The sequence below is a fragment of the Lonchura striata genome, chromosome 12 (genome assembly GCF_050655825.1).
Source record: "Lonchura striata isolate lonStrDom1 chromosome 12, ASM5065582v1, whole genome shotgun sequence".
In the NCBI taxonomy this organism is placed as follows: domain Eukaryota; kingdom Metazoa; phylum Chordata; class Aves; order Passeriformes; family Estrildidae; genus Lonchura; species Lonchura striata.
Window position 1 is genome coordinate 10,943,050 of NC_140714.1, and position 16,243 is coordinate 10,959,292.

Consider the following 16,243-nt stretch of genomic DNA (forward strand, 5'->3'; position numbering starts at 1 on the left):
CCTGTTCACTTCAAGGAGCCTTGGAGGAGTCTATCCACAAGGAGAACTACTCCTGTCTGTCCCACCAAGTTCACAGAGCCCAGAGAGCTTTCTGCCAGTGTTCTACTCAATCCCACTGGCCACTGCTGATGCAAAAGGGCCCTGCTGGACAAAGCCCTGGCACAAAGGGGCAGTGGGAGGTTTGACATCTCCCTGTGACCAGCACAGCTCTTCTTCTCTCCCACCCCTGGCAATCAATCTCCAGCATGCTAGATAGATTTTTATAGATACAGGCTATTCCTTGACAGAGGCAAAAAGCCAAGAGCATGTAAGTGATATTATAAATCACTTCTCGTTGACGATCACTTGAGTTCTGCTGAGACTCCTGCTCGCTCTCATCACTTGGCTGGAAATAGTTCAAACCTTCTTTATCTTAATGAGGGATGAAATCCCACAAAAACAGCAGTGTGCCACCCAGTGTGCCACTGACACCAGGCAGGATCCCAAGAAACAGCCCTGCTGCCTGACAAACCAGCTGCAGGATCGCAGGTACTGTTCACCCATCGAAGTCATCCCAAAGTTGCAGCAGGGCTGAGCCTGGGGTCCATGCACTGAAGCTGCTGCTGTGTAATCTGCATGGAAACTAGTGCAGCTGTAGCAGGTGGAAGCACTGGTGCTGATGGAATAAATGTTCTCAATATGGGTAAATGCACCAGTGGTAAAAACAGAGCTTACACTGTGGCATCCTCGTCTCCTACCCCGATGAAATTTGAAACAGGTGAATTCAAGCTAAAAGCCTCTGCAGCCTCATGCAGGTGCACTGGAGAGCTCTGTCCCTGGCTGTCAACAAGCCCCTCTAGGATGCATCCCCACCAGGACACCTTTGTCAGGGGAAGCAGCAGCAGAAGTGGAGATGCCTGAAGGAAATAATTCCCCTACCTCAGCACCTTAGTGTTGGAGATATGAAGGAAAAGCAGTGGCATTACATGAAGAGCACAACTCATCAAACTACAACTTAAAGAGGCAGAAACAGCCCCTGATCACAGCCATGTCTATAGGAGGATCAGCTCTCAGGGCTTTTTCCTCCTGAATTACACAAGCAAAGGCAAGAAGAGAGGAATGGGGACCATTCCAAGACTCAGCTGAGTTGCTTTGGATTTATCTTTCCTCAGGGCACCATTGTTAAAATCTCAAACCCACTGTGCATTAAGCAATCCCGATCTGGATTTCATTTCCCAATCTCAGCTATTTCCCAAAAAGGAGACCAGAATTGCATCTCAGAAAACCAGGATGGAAACAGAGATCTGGGAAGCAATCCTCCCTCTGGGAGGGAGCAGCAATGCTGAGGAGCATGTCAGCCTGGGCTTTGGGTAGCATGCTACCTGGCCCAGCGAGGCAGGAACCACCTCCCTGTCCACATAGGTTTGCCATCCCTTCCCAAACTCACCTTCAGAAACTTGTACAGCAGAAATGTGAACCAATTTGTCAGCATCTTCTCTGCCACTGACTCCGTTCTGTAGGGAAGGTAGAGAGCAAAGCCATCAGCAGAGAATATTAAAGGTCTCTGATCTCACCCATTGCCACCTCACCCTTAGACTATAGCTAAATTGTTTTTGGCTTTAAAAGGCTTCATCTAGAAAGGAGGCTCAAAGCAAGGTGCACAAGCAGGCAGCACAAGCTCTGCTGGAAAGCCTGCCCATCAGCAGCCCCCCAGGAGAGAAAAGCAAATTGGTCTCCAGTGTATTTGGAGAACTGCAACAAGTCAAGCTCAGCTTGTTCCACTGGGAGTCTCACCAGGGGATGAGAAGCTTTCTGCTTTTCCCTGGTACCTTCTACTTCAATGAACTTTGTCTCTTCTATGATGTCCCTTTGGAACCAGGCAGCTCTCTCCACAGGAGGATTGTATGAGGCACCTAAGCCAAGTACAATATCTCCAAATGTAGCTCAAGCTCCCCAGATAAAGTACAACCTGAAAAAAGGGCTAAGGTTGCAGGCAAAGACAGATCTAGCTGGAAGCCCCTTTCCCCACTGGGAGCTGCTGTTGCCTTCTGGTCCTGCAGTGCTCTCAGTACTACCATTGCCCTGATGCAGGCCACCAGTACTGGTGACATGGGACTTCCCTGCAACCCCTCGAGCAGCCCTTGATCTCTAAAGCATCAAAGTCCAGGGCCCATAGTAGAGCAAGAGGACACTGACCACCACCAGCCCACTGGTACATGGCCTTGGTTAAAGCCACAACCAGATTTAGGTCTGGAAACTTTGACCCAAGTATGTTGTTGATCAAACTTATCCTCACTACTAATTCAGCTGAAAACAAGGGCATTAAAGAAGGAGGGAGTAAGAGCAGTGGTTGGAAACCTAACCTGTTTTCCATGTACTTTTGGATCACAGACACTGCCAGGCTTGGAATTTAACCCTTCCATGCCTGCATGGTGAAGTTTAGGGTTGTTGTGTGTCTCCTTGGAGTGGGGTGGTGATGCAGGAGTTTGCAAGTGTACACTGCTGCACACCCGCTTGCTCCAAAAAAAATTTAAAAATGGAGCTGTGCCTCTCAGCTTTGGGATATGCAGTTAAAGGAACCAGCCAAAGCTGCCTTGAGAAAACCTATGTATTACCCCTAGCTTCCTAAAGCACAGTTCAAATCCAGGTGCTAAAGCAGCATAGCAGGGAAGGTCCAGGATGTTGCCTGTGTCTGCTGGGGACAATGCACAAAAGGGAGAGCAGGATCCCTCAGATGGGTGTGAAAAATGTGAATGAGGGTACTGCAGTCAGGATGTGCCACACCAACAGAGAGGGGGACATGGAGGCATGGAGGGAGCTGAGGGTGACACCAGACCCTGGTGAACCCTGCAGCCCTACAGGTGCAGCTAACATGCCTGTCTCTGCACCACACCTTATCTCTCTGCCATAAGATTAAAACTCCCCTTAACATGTCCATTATTTTTAACGTGGACTTCACTCCTTCTAAAATCTTCAGCTTATCCACCCTTTAATTATCAGATCAGCCACTTGCAAATGCAGATGGTCCTGAAAGCACGGGCAATACTAATAACCTCAGGGACATGGCTGCATTCCTCTTGCACCAGGGAAACAAATACAAATGGTTGACTCAAGAAACAAAATCCAGAAGGAACCAAAATGTTAGAGCTACCAGAAGGAGTCCCACTGCCCAACTCCATGCACTGCCCAACTGCAATGCCATGCCCAGCAGATGGGCCAGGAGCAGCTCCCAAAGACCAGATGGCTGGGGCAAGAAATCCACTTTCCCAGAGTTTATTCAAGCTGACTCGGTCATATGGTCCCTTCCAAGGTTTTCTCTTGTGCTAATGGGGCTTAGCCCTTTTTGCCCTCCCTGGAACAGCACAGCCCTCCTTAAACCATTTGAGGACAGCATTACCTGAGCCTTCAGAGAAGGGAAGGCTCCATGCTCCCACCAGGAAAGAATAAGGGAGAAGGAAAGGGACATGTAGAGAAAGCCAAAGGTGAAGTGGACTGCAGCTATTTAGCAGACATCCTCCCTGGTCCTAGAAAGGACCTGACAAGCCCATAATGCTTATCTGAAGTGCCACCACTCAGGCTCTGGAGGATGTTTGTCTTTATCCATGATAGAACCAGATGCCACAGCAATGGGGGGATTATCCAACAGCCAAATAAATAAATAGCAGCTCTCCCCAGTTAGATCAATGCTAATCCAGTTGCCCTGGGCAGTAAGCACACTCTCACACCCAACAGCAAGGCTAATCAAACAGATAGAGAAGCACAGCTCTCTGCACCGTGGCTTCAAGAACAGTGTCTCTTTGTTAAATATCACTGAGGGGGGCAGAAGCAAGGTGCTGGCCAGGGGACTTATCCCTGTCCTAACTGCAATGGCCCTCAAGCTCTGTGGCTGGGGACAGACAGTCTTTGAGCACTGGTGCAGTTGGGCTCTGCTCCTGTGCCACAGCCCAGTCACTGCTGCTGCCGGCCTCCTCATGATGCCTTTTATTTATATTTTATTGATTTACTTCAGGAGCTGGAAATGCATTCTAAATATTTCAGTGAAACCTGGTGTTATGGAGGATTGGAAGAGAAGAGCCCAAGAATGCAGTCAGGGGACAGGGGAACAGCAGTTGGCACCTCCAAGACCCACCCCACTCCCAGACAGCCATCATCAGCACAACACACCCCCTCTGACACACTGCTAATGAGATGCTTTGAGACATTAAGGGCACCCTTGTAATGTGATAAATGAAGCAGAGAGAGTAAGAAAGCAACATGCCTAACGAGACGGGCAACGTGAATCTAACTGGGACCAGCTCACATCTGGGCCTTCTCCGGTAGTTCCCCCAGGGCCAAGCATACAGAACCTTGATATTTCCTCCCCCTCTCAGCCCCTAAATTATCAGGCTAGCCCAGAGATCCAAGGCTTTGAGGGGAGGAATATCAGGAGATAGGCAAAGATTTCCAAAAGAGGCTCTTACTCCGATGCTGTTCAGCTCTCTTTATTCTGTGATGCCCAGGGAAAGAGCGGGGCAAAAGAGAATGAACAGGAAGGGTTAGGGGTTTATCTAGGCTCTGGACAGGGAGGGCTTCTTGGCTCTCTGCCATTCTTGTTGGGGCTGGAAGGAGGAGACCAGACTTATCTGATCAGAGTCACAGGGGTCCCGGGGAATGGGGAAAAGGCATGTCCTGAGCGCAATGTAACAGAACCTGACAGGCTTTGTCCAGTCTGGCCATGCCATGAACATCAGTTTATCTTTGAAAGATACCCTGGGTTTCTTGAGCCTTTCTGGTGACATGCCAGCCCTATGCCTCTCAGCCATCCTTGCTTCTCTGCCAAAGGTGGTGGCACCATGCTGCTGGACGTTGGGATGGGGAGGCACCGCATGGTGTGCAAAGGAAGAAGATGGCACGAAGGGCCTCGAGCTGAACCAGTGGAGCTTATTAATAGTTTTTGTTCAGAACTTGGTGTATCTTTCAATATTCATCAGCCCGTGATGAAGGAGAGCTCAGAGCTATCGTTAAATATTGATGGGGCAGGCAGACTCACGGCAGGGCTTGGCAGACTGCCTCCTGCTTGCACTTCCCCCGGCCCCAGAGAGACTCCCAGCTTGCAGAAATCTGACTGACTTTCCCAGGAAAACCCCCATGTGACTGGCAAGGCAGGTAAGCCCTGAGGAGACAGCAGGGAAGGGAGGACTCCTGCTTGCTGCCAGCCCACAGAGGCACCCACCAGGCAAGGCAAGAGCTGCTCCACATGCCAAGTGATGTGGGGGACCACCTGGTCACCTTCCCTTCTCCAGGTGACCTACAGCAACACATCACAGTGCCTGGCACCAGCATGTACCGTACCTGCACCAGCCTGAACAGCTGGTGAGCACCTTGCTGTCTCCTGGCCAGGCAGCACGAGCCCAGGCCAAACTGGAGTGAGAGCATCCCACAGGTGCTCCTGGCTGGGGCCAGGTAGCCCCACATCCCTCTTATACTTGCACACAGACAAGGAAATGCTTGACCACAGACTCAGTGCCCTCACTGCCACAGCCAACACCAAAGCCATCACTGGTGGCATCCTCAAATGACACCGGCTCGTGTCACTGTGCTCAGAAGTGCCTGGGCACTGTCCCACAGCTCCAGCCTCTCAGGGGGACACTCACCTCCGCAAAAGCAGCTTGGGGTGGTTCTTGCTCTCCAAGTTCTTCTCAATAAGGTCTGACAGGAGCTGTTTCAGCACCCCTGTGGCATACTCCATCTCGCCCTGCAGCGCCGTCATGATGAGCGAGGCCACGTTGCCACGGTCCCGCATGGAGAAGCTCCTCTGGGCCTCCAGAGTACGAATGAAGGTCAGCAAGAAGTGCTTCTTGTTCAGGAGCTGACCAAAGAGGGTCAAGGACTTCTCCACATTAGCCTGGACCTGCAAGGATAGAGCAAAGCTGAGAGACAGGAATGATGGGGAGGGTGACGAGAAGGTAACTGGATTGAACCACACCCTGCATTTACTCTCACAATAGGAAATTATGAAAAAGGGTCAAAAAGCAGCTGGACTAAGTCTCTCCCTACTACCAAGCTTCCCCTTTGGTGATCAGTCTCAGTTCCTCCAGAAGAGTTATCTAGTTTGTAAAATCCCAGCATCAGGTTAACACGGTCTCAGGGCATCAATGTATGTATATGTCTGTATAGACACACCCTTCCACACAAAGATTCTCTCCTACTTTTGTGCAGACACATAAATATACTTCCTTCCCATAAATAAACACTCCTTCTCTTCCAAGCACACACACAAATTATAATTTTCAATTTCAGCTAACAAGCAGCTCAATTCCCACCCAAGTCACTGCAACATGCACTTTGGGTATTACATAGAAAGCAAATAAAGCCACAACCCTGAGCTCCACCAGCAGCAAACCCATGTGGTTTGTGGGGGGGTGGACTTCAGATAGGGAAATAATAGCAGAAATATGTCTCTGTCCCACTGCAGATACACTCTAAAAAGTCCCTGTACTCATGAGACATTTGAAGTTGTATTTCTCACCATATTTGGCCACATATGACCCAGCAGAGATTGGGTTTGGCTGCTATTGCACCTGCATTGCCATCAGCAGCCCAGGTCTGGCCAGTCCTGGCCACATTTGTTATCAGAAATGAGTATTTTTACAATACTCTATTTTCCCATTAGAAAATATGGTTTCGTCTGAATAAAAGCCTTCCTGTGATAAAACATCAAAATTTTTTTTCTTTAATTCCCCCCCTTGTCTTCCTGATTGGGAGAATAAGCATTAAATTTCGCTTCATGTCGGTATTTAGAGACAAAACAACACTTTTCATTTCAAAACACCAACTCAAAATGAAGAACAGAGTTTTGACACATCAAATCATTTCACTTCAATCAAAACTTTGGATTGGTGCTCTTCAGTTCAGTGAAATTCCTTGCAGTTGTAACTTCCCTCTCCAAAATACTGGAGAGGGCTTTTTTTTGTCTCGCTGGAGAAAAATCCTGTTTCCCACCAAGTCCTTGTCAATTCAAAGCTCCCATGTTCAACTTGCTGATCATTAGCAGAAAGAAATGAACAACTGAGTTAAATATTTAATCAGGCTTAAATTCTTATAAAGCAGCCAGCCTCCCCCTAAACCCTGCAGAGGAAGGGAGCTGGTACCGGTGCTCACTGTGGATTAGCATGTGCATGAGCAAGCTTCCTTCCGTCACTTGCAATAGCTAATGTTACACTCTGAGTAAAGAGACAAATAAAAGCAAACCTGATTAAATTATATGAAGCTTACACAACTCTAGTTGCTTTATTTAATCTTTTTTGGGGATTTTTTTTTCCCCCTTCGCAAGTTTAACCCCTCACTTCCCAGGCCAGGCTGAGCTGGTGTGCTCTCTCAGGCAGGATGTTTTGATTTAGGAGCTGGAAATAGACAAAGTCCACCCAGCCTGCCACAGCAAATGCAAAATTTCTGCTCTGATACCCTTTTTGATACCCTTTCCACTTTCCCTCTTCAGGGAAAATCTTTAAGAGCAAGAGCAGAGGTGAAAGGAGAACCAGGCATCTGTACAGACAGGAAGGGCTGTGCCCCAGGGGGACCTACACGCCTGCTTTGGCTCTGAGTATCCGGAAACCTGAGCTGCAAGGGGAAATCCATGGAAACAGGGTCCCCACCACCCTCCAGAGCTGGGATTAGGGGCTGGGGAAACAGAGCAGGCAGGAGGCCAGGGCCCACGCCATAGCCATGCTGGCGTACAAGAGCAGCACGTGCACTTGCAGTTGGTAAGAGCTTGTTGTGCTGTAATTAGTGACCGTGCATCTTGCAGCAGGGCCAATTACTTCTCCTAAATACATTGTGAAGCCCACGTCGACATTAATTACTGTGCTGGGTCAGCAGCGAGGGGAAGCGAAGGTCACCCCCCTCCTTCCTCTTGTAATCAAGAGTGGCCTCAGCAGCCCAGCACACAAGAAGCAATTGCTATGCAATTGCATGCACTAAATTATACAGAGGTGGGCAGGACAGGAGAAGAGAAGGAGCTGGTTTGGGGAGCAGAGGAAGGATGCCAAGGATGGCTTCTGCATGGGGAAGTGGAGCCAAGCAAGCAGGCGATGTCAGACAACCCTGCTAAAAACAAGCGACCAGTCAGGCATCAAACAAACCCAATTGAATAAAGCAAGTGCTGTAGAAAATGACAGCAGCAATGATATTAATATAAATATTGATATTAATGTCAGAGAACGCAGTAACCATTTGGCAGCCAGTCCACATCCGCGCCGGCTGCCACGTGGAGAGATGCACCACGCCGGGCCAGCATCCAACCAAAGCATCTCTCCAGCCCGGGGGGCACAGGGGCTCGTGCAGGGGACTGTGCAGGGGCACATCCCCAGTGTGAAGCACTACAGAGACAGACAGACAGACCCACACCTCCATCTCTTTCAGCACAGGGTGGTCTTCTATCCCCGGGAACAGAACCCGCATGGCGTAGGTGCGGTAATCCAGAAAAGGGATGCCAGCCCCATCCAGGTCGTTGGTCAGCTCGTTGATGTCTGTCTGCAGCTCAGCAAAGGCTAGGGCGGGAAAAGCAGAATTAAACAACACATCCTGGAGTCTCAGCACACAGCGTTGGCATTCAGCCCCTCATCACACCCCCAGCACCCCACGGGTGGACCCTCCCCAAGGCATGAATATTCTCAGCATTTCTCTTCCTGGCAGGCTGTGATTGCCGTCCCCATCTCACAGATGGAGAAATTGAGCTGCAGAGTGTGGGGATGACATCCCTGGAATAAATGAAGTGGCAGATTTGGGAACAGAACTGCCAGGTCCCAGGGGGGTCAAATCCCCCCTGCCCAGCACTCACAGCCTCCCAGGGATGCTGGGGGCAGGGAGGAACAGCAAGGTTTGAACAAAAACAGAGCTTCTTGAGGAAAATGTTAGCCTAAACCACAAGATTGCCCTCATTTCTTTTTGACCTAAATACTACTTGAGAGAAGAGCTTGAACACACCCACCCCAGAACCTCCCGATCCCAGCAGAGGCAGCTGTGACTCCCAGGGGAACATGATCCAGGGGGGTCCTGAACCTTTAATTGCACCTACAGGGAAAAGCTGATGGGAGAAGAGTCCTGGAAATGCAACAGGGAGGGGGGTTGGGGTGGGGGGAGAAAACCCTCAGAAAAATCAAATTAACAGCACTTTAAAGGGAGCTGAAAGCCAGGCAGAGGACTGCAGGCTCGTCAGCCTGATGAGAAAAAACAAACCGTCAGCTTGAAAGGCGTGCTATCTTATCTGTAACTAGTGGGACTAGAAAAGAGAAAAGGCAGGGAAGAGATTGTGCCTTTTAATTAAAAGCAGATCCTTTTATCTGCCAGCTGTGGAAGACAAGACACCATCCCCTCCACCAGCTCCCTCCCCTCTCCCTGTCACCAGTGCCATCCACAGGCATGTGGAGGGATGGGGACTTGGGGGAGCAAAGGTTTGTCTTTCTTTCCCCTTTTTATTATCTCGTTTTCAGCGCCTGCTTCATTGGCAGTGTCCGGGCTGCTTGTGGCTGTGGCTGGCAGGGTCAGGGCCTCTGGAGCCAGCTCAAGGGGATAATGGGCAATTAGGTTTTATCAGCAGTATCATACAAGGAATTCTGTCCAATTTCACAGCTTCTGTCTGTCACATAATGAGAGATCCACTGCCCACTCACAGGAAGCCATCGCTACCCTGCTTGCTCTCTTTTTTCCCACTTGGAGAAATGGAGAAGAACTTCTTAACTGGAAAAATCCCCAAATCCCACCTAAAATGAGTTCACTTCCACTGACAAAGCAGCTCTGCCCATTCCCATTCTCTCTCTGAAAGGCAGTAAGGAAAGGGTAAGAGCACACTGAGCCTTGGAGCAGCTAGAAACACCCAAAGACCCCCATGCTGGTGGCAAAGGGACCCCTCACCCTCTTTGCACTCCAGGGCCACCCGGGACTCCAGGTTGTCCATCTGCAGCTGGAGACGTTTCAGGGTGCGGTCAGCGTCCCGGGACTTGCGCTTGTAGGCGATGAGGACGATGATGATGATGAGGAGGAGCAGGCCGCCGCCGCCGCCGATGCCGATGATGGCGGGCAGGGTGAGCAGGCTGTCTGAGTAGATCTGCAGCGTCCCCGGAGAGAACTCGAACCCCCCAGCCTTGATCTGCACCACAGCAGGGGAAAAATGGACCTGCTGTCAGGGAATACGTGCCACAGGCAGCCCTCCCTGCTGTGCCCACCCTGCTGGGAACTGGGGCATGACTCCCAGCCCCTGGCATGGATGACGTGGACAAATGCAGGTATGGCAGGGGCTGATCTGGAGCAGAGTGAGGCGCTTTAATGGCATGCAGCACACATGCTGCCAGTGCACGTGGAGCAGGCAGAGTTTGATGTCTCATTCAGACAACATTACAGTAACAGATGGGATGTAAAGCAAGTTTCCCCACGGATGGGGAGCCTGGGGAGGACTGTGTTTGGTCTCTTTTAACATGGTAGAGTCCTGGAGCGTGAGCACTGCTGCACTACAACCCCACAAACAAAGGACCCTGCCTTGCAGCATGTGCCAGCACTGAGGGGGAGAGGTGGGAATCCCCCTGCCTTGCATTCAGTGCCAGCCAGGGCAAGTAACACCAAGCTGAGTGTGGGGGAGGGTGACAAAGTATTTGGTCTTACCAAACATGCAGTTAGGAAGAGGAATGCCTAGGGAGCAGGAAGATGACTCCTGAGGAACTCTCCTGCACATACACCTATTATCTGGTCCTCATTCAAGGACAAGCACACAGCAGGGCTGGTGCTGGGATAAAGACTGACATTCTGAGACACATGAGGCACAAGGAGCAAAGGCACTGGTGTCAGCACTTACTGTGACTTTGTGTTGGCCAGTGAGGTTGGGGGACTCGCAGAGGAGCTGTGTCTCAGACACCGTGAGGGTGCAGGGAGTGTCTCCGATCAGCACCGTGTAGTTGAGGCGGGAGTTCCCAGCAGCTGGTGGGAGCAGGTTCCTGCCCTTTGAGGGAACAAGGAAGGAGACTGTCAGTTCTCATGCAATGGGGAATGTTTAAGAAAACCCGACACATGGCAAAATCTTTGCTCCAGGACAAAGTGCCACCTCCACAGAGGGACATGTCCTACCTCTGCCCCTAGGCACAGACTCTTTACCTTGAGGATGAGAGGAGAGCTGGGCTTCAGCTCCAGCATCCCTGTGGGGCTGAGTGGCTCAAAGACAGGGTCTGGGTAGTAGACAAAATTGGTGGTGTTGATGATCAGCAGGGCCTGGACGTTATCCATGACAAAGCCGATCTCATCCGGGCGGTCGCCGAGCTCCGGAGGGCTCCGCTCGGGGTTGTCAATGGAGGGAGCGTAGCACACCATGGTGGTGTCGTTGTAGACAGTGCAGTTCTGCAGGAGGCACACAATGAGGTCAGACCCACTCCCAACAAGGTGGGCAGGATCAGACCCCACAAGGACTCCTGAAAGGAGCAGCTCTGGACACAGGGGATGGGCTCTTTCTGGCAATATCCTATAGATGTCCCACAAACCTCCCACCAGTGTTGAATGCTGAGATCTCAACCCTCTCCTGAAAGCACCTCGATAGAGGCTCTGCAGAGATATTGGTGTCTCTCTTGGGGGCAGCAGCCCCTGGACCTCAGCCTCTCCAGACCATCACACCTGAAGGGCAAAGGGTGCACTTTCTGCCCTGTGTTGCACAAGGCAATATTACTCCTCTTTGTGCTCTGCCCCCAGCCCCAGCCAGCACCACTTACATTCTCCCTTTCAGAGCTGCAGTACTTGGCCCGGATCCTGGGCTCTTTGATGGTGGCCAGGTTGGTGCCAGTCACAGTCAGCAATGTCCCACCACTAGAGACATGAAGACAGTGGATTAGGAAAGGCAGCTTGGCACTGGATGCCCAGTTTTAGGAAGGACGCAGCCATCGTCTCTAGGCAGATGCCCATCTGCCCCAGCCTGGGTGAGCCACCATGCCCCAAGGATCTCTTATCCCACCCGTGCTGCATGGCTGGCAGGACCTGGCATGTACCAATGTCAAATCATTTCAGCTGACTCAAGGGCCAACTAGAGATATAAAACCTGGTAATTAATACTGACATCCCACCCTGTGTGCAGGTTTAGGGTCTGAAGATGACTCCCAAGCTAAAGCCAATTAAGCATTCACAACAGGAAAGCATCCCAAGGAGTACAAGCTCCTCTCTGCTACCCTTTCTCCACCACAGAGGCAGTGGGTGACAGGAGAGGTTGAACTCTGCCAGGTTTTCTCCATGACTTGGTGTTAAAAGCCCCGTGCTCCCAGAGACCTTGGCCATGCCTCTGGGGAGCTTGCTCCTCATCAACAGCCTGGGGAAGGTTTCCCTTGGCACTAGCTCTTAATGGATTCCTTTGCCTCCTCTCCAGCCAATTCAAGCCTTTTAGAAAAATATGTAAACATTTCAAAAAATCCCCCGATGGGAAATATTTTAATTTTATTTGCCGCCACCAAATGTCAAGCTGAAATTAAGCAGATCCAAAGCACTCTCTGCTCTTGCCCCCTGCCAGGCTGAGCACTGTAGGCCAGGAGTTAGCAGGGCCCTGGTGCCAAGCCATTGCTCACACTCCTCTTGCCACATCTCTGGAGTGCAGCCTGGCAGTTATCACAGCACTGAGATGTGCCTATCAGGAGCAGGAAATCCCGATGGGAAACAGTCCCCCATGCATCCCACAAGCTCCTTGCAATTCACCTGTTGATGCTCCATTCAGGATCAATCTTCTGGATGGTGGGGTCCTCTGTGTAGTTGTACTTCACCTCCGGGTTGCTCAGCTCTGCCCGGTTGATGTTGATGAGGATGGGGGAGCCGCCAGGGGTGTGCCCTGGGGGGGTCCTGCACCGAATCTCACGGGCGCTTCTCCTGGGGCAGAAACACACAACCTGTCAGTGCCTGGGCAGGAGGGAGGCCAGGGCAGCCAGGGAGCCCTGCCCCAGCCCCTCTCCCCTTCTGAAACAGCTGGGGGATGAAGAGAGAAAGGAGGAAAAAAAGCAAGAACAAAAATCCAAGAAATGAAACAAAAGGCAGCCAGGAAAGACTGAGCAGCTCCTGAGCGTTCCCATCGTGCGGCGGCTGCAAACAGCAGCGATTAGGGCTGATAACCAGTAATTACCGCAGGAAAATATTTAAAGAGCCGCTCCATTATCGTCCCTAATCTAAAAATTATCCACTTCATGCCTCAGGGCTTTGTGCTTTTAGAGAAAAATCTCTGTTCTTAGGGCTCTTCCTGCAGCCTCTGACACACAGAGGTTTCAAGAGGAGACACCTTTGGCCACCCAGGGGGTTTGGATCCCATGGTTTCTCCTGGCTTCCTAGCCCAGGCCTCTGGCTACTGCTCTGTCTGGGTGTCCCACTGCCTTTGAAGGTGCCTGTTGCCCACCCTCCACACCCTCTGTGCCCCTCACCATGAAAAAGCACAGGGCCGTCCCCCGATGGTCACGGAGACGTTGCTGCCGGCATTGAGGTGGGTGCCTTCGATGGAGATCCAGGTGCCACCAGAGAGAGGACCCCGGGCTGGGACAACACGGGAGAAAGTGGGCATCTGTCAAAGGAAAAGGGCATCCCTGGAGTCAGACAGACTGGGAACTGAAACCCACATCCCCAGGCAGCTCCAACCAGGTGACAGGGCCACACAGGAGAGGGACCTGTGAGACAGCAGCTGGGCACAATACTAAAGCCTGGCAGTGCCAGCACATCAGTGGGGAGGCAGAGCAGTAGCAGCCTTGGAGAAATTCAATCATCATGACTCAATGCCTGATCAGAGAACCCCTGCCTCCCCCTCAGGAAAATGATGGCAAATTTTCCAATTCAGCCAGAAAACCACCCAGCATCACGTCCCTTTTGAGGTGACAGACCTGTCCCCAGCACAGGGCTTACCACAAAGGTGAAGGTCTTGGGAGATATAGCCCGGTAGCTGGGTGAGCAGTCACGGATGCACACTTCTACCCGTGCCTCATGCACCTTGCTCAGGCTGGCATCTCCAATTTCACACACAATCCTAAGAGATAAGAGTAAGAAACTCTCAGTGTCCTGGCACCAAGACACTCCTTGTGCAAAGCAAAGGTCTCAGGTGCCAGCAGATCCATGAGAAACCAAGGTGGTGGCAGTTGACACTGCCAGCCCTCAGACAAGCTCCCCAAAAGCCTTGGAGCTCTTCCCAGAGAACCATAACCAACAGGTACTTCCCTCCCAGTTCAGCCCAGTCAGCTCTATGTCTTTTGCAGCCACGGGCAGCATTTGAACACCATCACTGCTGTTCCTAACCCTCCTGAGGTGATTTGGAGCACGCCCAGCCCTCGGCAGGCACTTACTGTTCGGCGCTGATGTACTCGCTCTCGATGGGGATGCACACCACTTTGCCCACTCGGACACCCCAGCGAACATCTTCAAACTTCAGGCCCAGGTTCTCACCAGTGATGGTCAGACGGGTCCCTCCTTGTCTGGGGCCGGTCTCAGGGAACAACTAGGAGAGAGCATGGTCTGTTCACCAGGACGCAGAGCCAAAAGTGTGGGAATCCAGGGCTTCCCTCTGGCTGCCCTGGAAGGCCTGGGACCCTGGCAGGGGTCAGGAACCCCCCTGGACAGAGCCCCCAGAGACACTGTCTGTGATCTCTGTCCATGGAAAAGAGCTTTCAATCTTACAGGATGAATTACAAGCTCTGAGTCTTTGATATAAGTAATAATTAAGTGTGGCACGCGTGCAAAAGTAAAATTTTAGGATTCTAGATTAGGGGTCCAAATGGGACAAGATGGAGGAAATTGGGTGTGTCTTGTCCTTTTTCTCCTTCTTCATGCCCTCCATGTTTCACTGGAATGTTGGCGTTTTTCTGTTGGTTTGGGCTGGGGACACACTGTTCAACGTAGGTGACAGATATTGGCACATTATTGTAAATCCAGCCCAGGGAGTTTCTGCTATTTAATGTTTGTAACATGCCACTGAGGGCAGAGCCCCACACGCTGCCCTGCAGGACAGAGCTGGGCAGGGCAGCAGAACATGTTAGAGATAAACAGAATAAACAACCTTGAAACCAGCACAGACCAATTATGACTTCTTCTTTGGCAATGGGGAAGAAAGACAGAGACTTTCTACAATCTCAGAACCATCAATAGCCCAGATTCCGACACATAAGGACACCTCACTTGGGCAGGCTGCAGCCCCAGCAGCTGCAGGATGTGTGTTACAAGCTGCAAGGAGCAGACCAGTGATGAGAAATGCCAGCATGTCTGTAAGCTGCCCACAGAGCAGGAAAGACCACCCCACTAACAGCTGTATCCACAAAATCTCCCCAGGAACAAGCCAGGAGACATGAGATGTGTCCAAGCAGAGGGCTGTGGTATGGACACCCTGCTGCAGGCACAGCCATCTCCTAGGTGACAAGGACACAAGACTTGAAGGACACAGGGCAGCTTCAGCCATGGCTCCAGCTGAACTGGCAAGGAAGTCCCTGGATGTGCCTGGCTTTTGGCCAGGTGCCAGGTGCCCAGGGATGAGAGTCCCATGTCCAAGATGTCCTCAAAAAAGAAAGCATCTCCAACGGGTCCCTGCAGAGGTGAAATGGCAGGCAGGGGGAAATTTCACCAGCAAACCCTGTGCTGAGGCCAGTTGGGAAGGGAAGGGACCTCAGCACAGCACCACGCCTCATTTACCAGGATGATGCCAAATAAAGCAGACAGGTGTGGCCTGACAGACAGTGGCAGAATGAGCGATGAACAGAGGTGTGGGCCCTGTTCCAAGGTACGTGGGGACACTGCCTCTAACCAGGCAATTACAGGCAGTTTTACATCAGTGATTGCTGGCCCCGAGGTCAAGCACCCACCTGCAGCACTAACTGGGATGAATGGCAGAGCTGCATGCCCTAAGTGGGCCCAGGGACACAGCTGGGTCCCTAGTGACACGAAGGCACAGCAGAGAAGGCAGCTGTGAGGGAGAGGAGAATGTGGGCTGGGTCAGTCCAGGAAAAAATCACACCCTGACCCTGGGGACAGGATGGTTCTGTTGCAGGTGATGGCCTCCTCTGCTCTCCTGGCTGAGAGCAGCCTCTTGTCCCCTCTAGCACTGGCAGGCACTCTGCCTGCATTAAGCCCAGCTCCTGGAGAAGTTCAAGCCATGACCAAACACGTGTAAACTCTTTCCATTCTTGGCAAATCTGGGCAGCTGCAGCCTTGGGGCCCGAGCCACATGGATCCTCCTCCTCCTCCTGAAGGGCTCCTTCCTGAACATCATCTCCACAGCAAGGAAAAGTGGATGAGCTGAAGGTGGGAAACA

The 16,243-nt window shown here is 51.5% G+C and overlaps 1 protein-coding gene across 2 annotated transcripts in view; it reads right to left on the reverse strand.

The window, feature by feature from the left end:
• PLXNA1 (plexin A1) overlaps positions 1-16,243 on the reverse strand; it is a 114,124-nt gene that overhangs the window by 17,989 nt on the left and 79,892 nt on the right. The window contains exons 13-23 of one of the 2 annotated variants that reach the window (XM_085590498.1): positions 14,289-14,440; positions 13,855-13,975; positions 13,383-13,519; positions 12,673-12,840; positions 11,706-11,799; positions 11,101-11,340; positions 10,805-10,948; positions 9,871-10,105; positions 8,365-8,507; positions 5,613-5,863; positions 1,427-1,493 (exon numbers count right to left, since the gene is read on the reverse strand). In XM_085590498.1, coding sequence (XP_085446624.1) covers positions 1,427-1,493; positions 5,613-5,863; positions 8,365-8,507; positions 9,871-10,105; positions 10,805-10,948; positions 11,101-11,340; positions 11,706-11,799; positions 12,673-12,840; positions 13,383-13,519; positions 13,855-13,975; positions 14,289-14,440 — 1,752 coding nt within the window. Of the gene's footprint in view, positions 1-1,426; positions 1,494-5,612; positions 5,870-8,364; positions 8,508-9,870; positions 10,106-10,804; positions 10,949-11,100; positions 11,341-11,705; positions 11,800-12,672; positions 12,841-13,382; positions 13,520-13,854; positions 13,976-14,288; positions 14,441-16,243 lie in introns of both variants that reach the window. The other variant, XM_021532004.4, reaches the window with a different exon arrangement.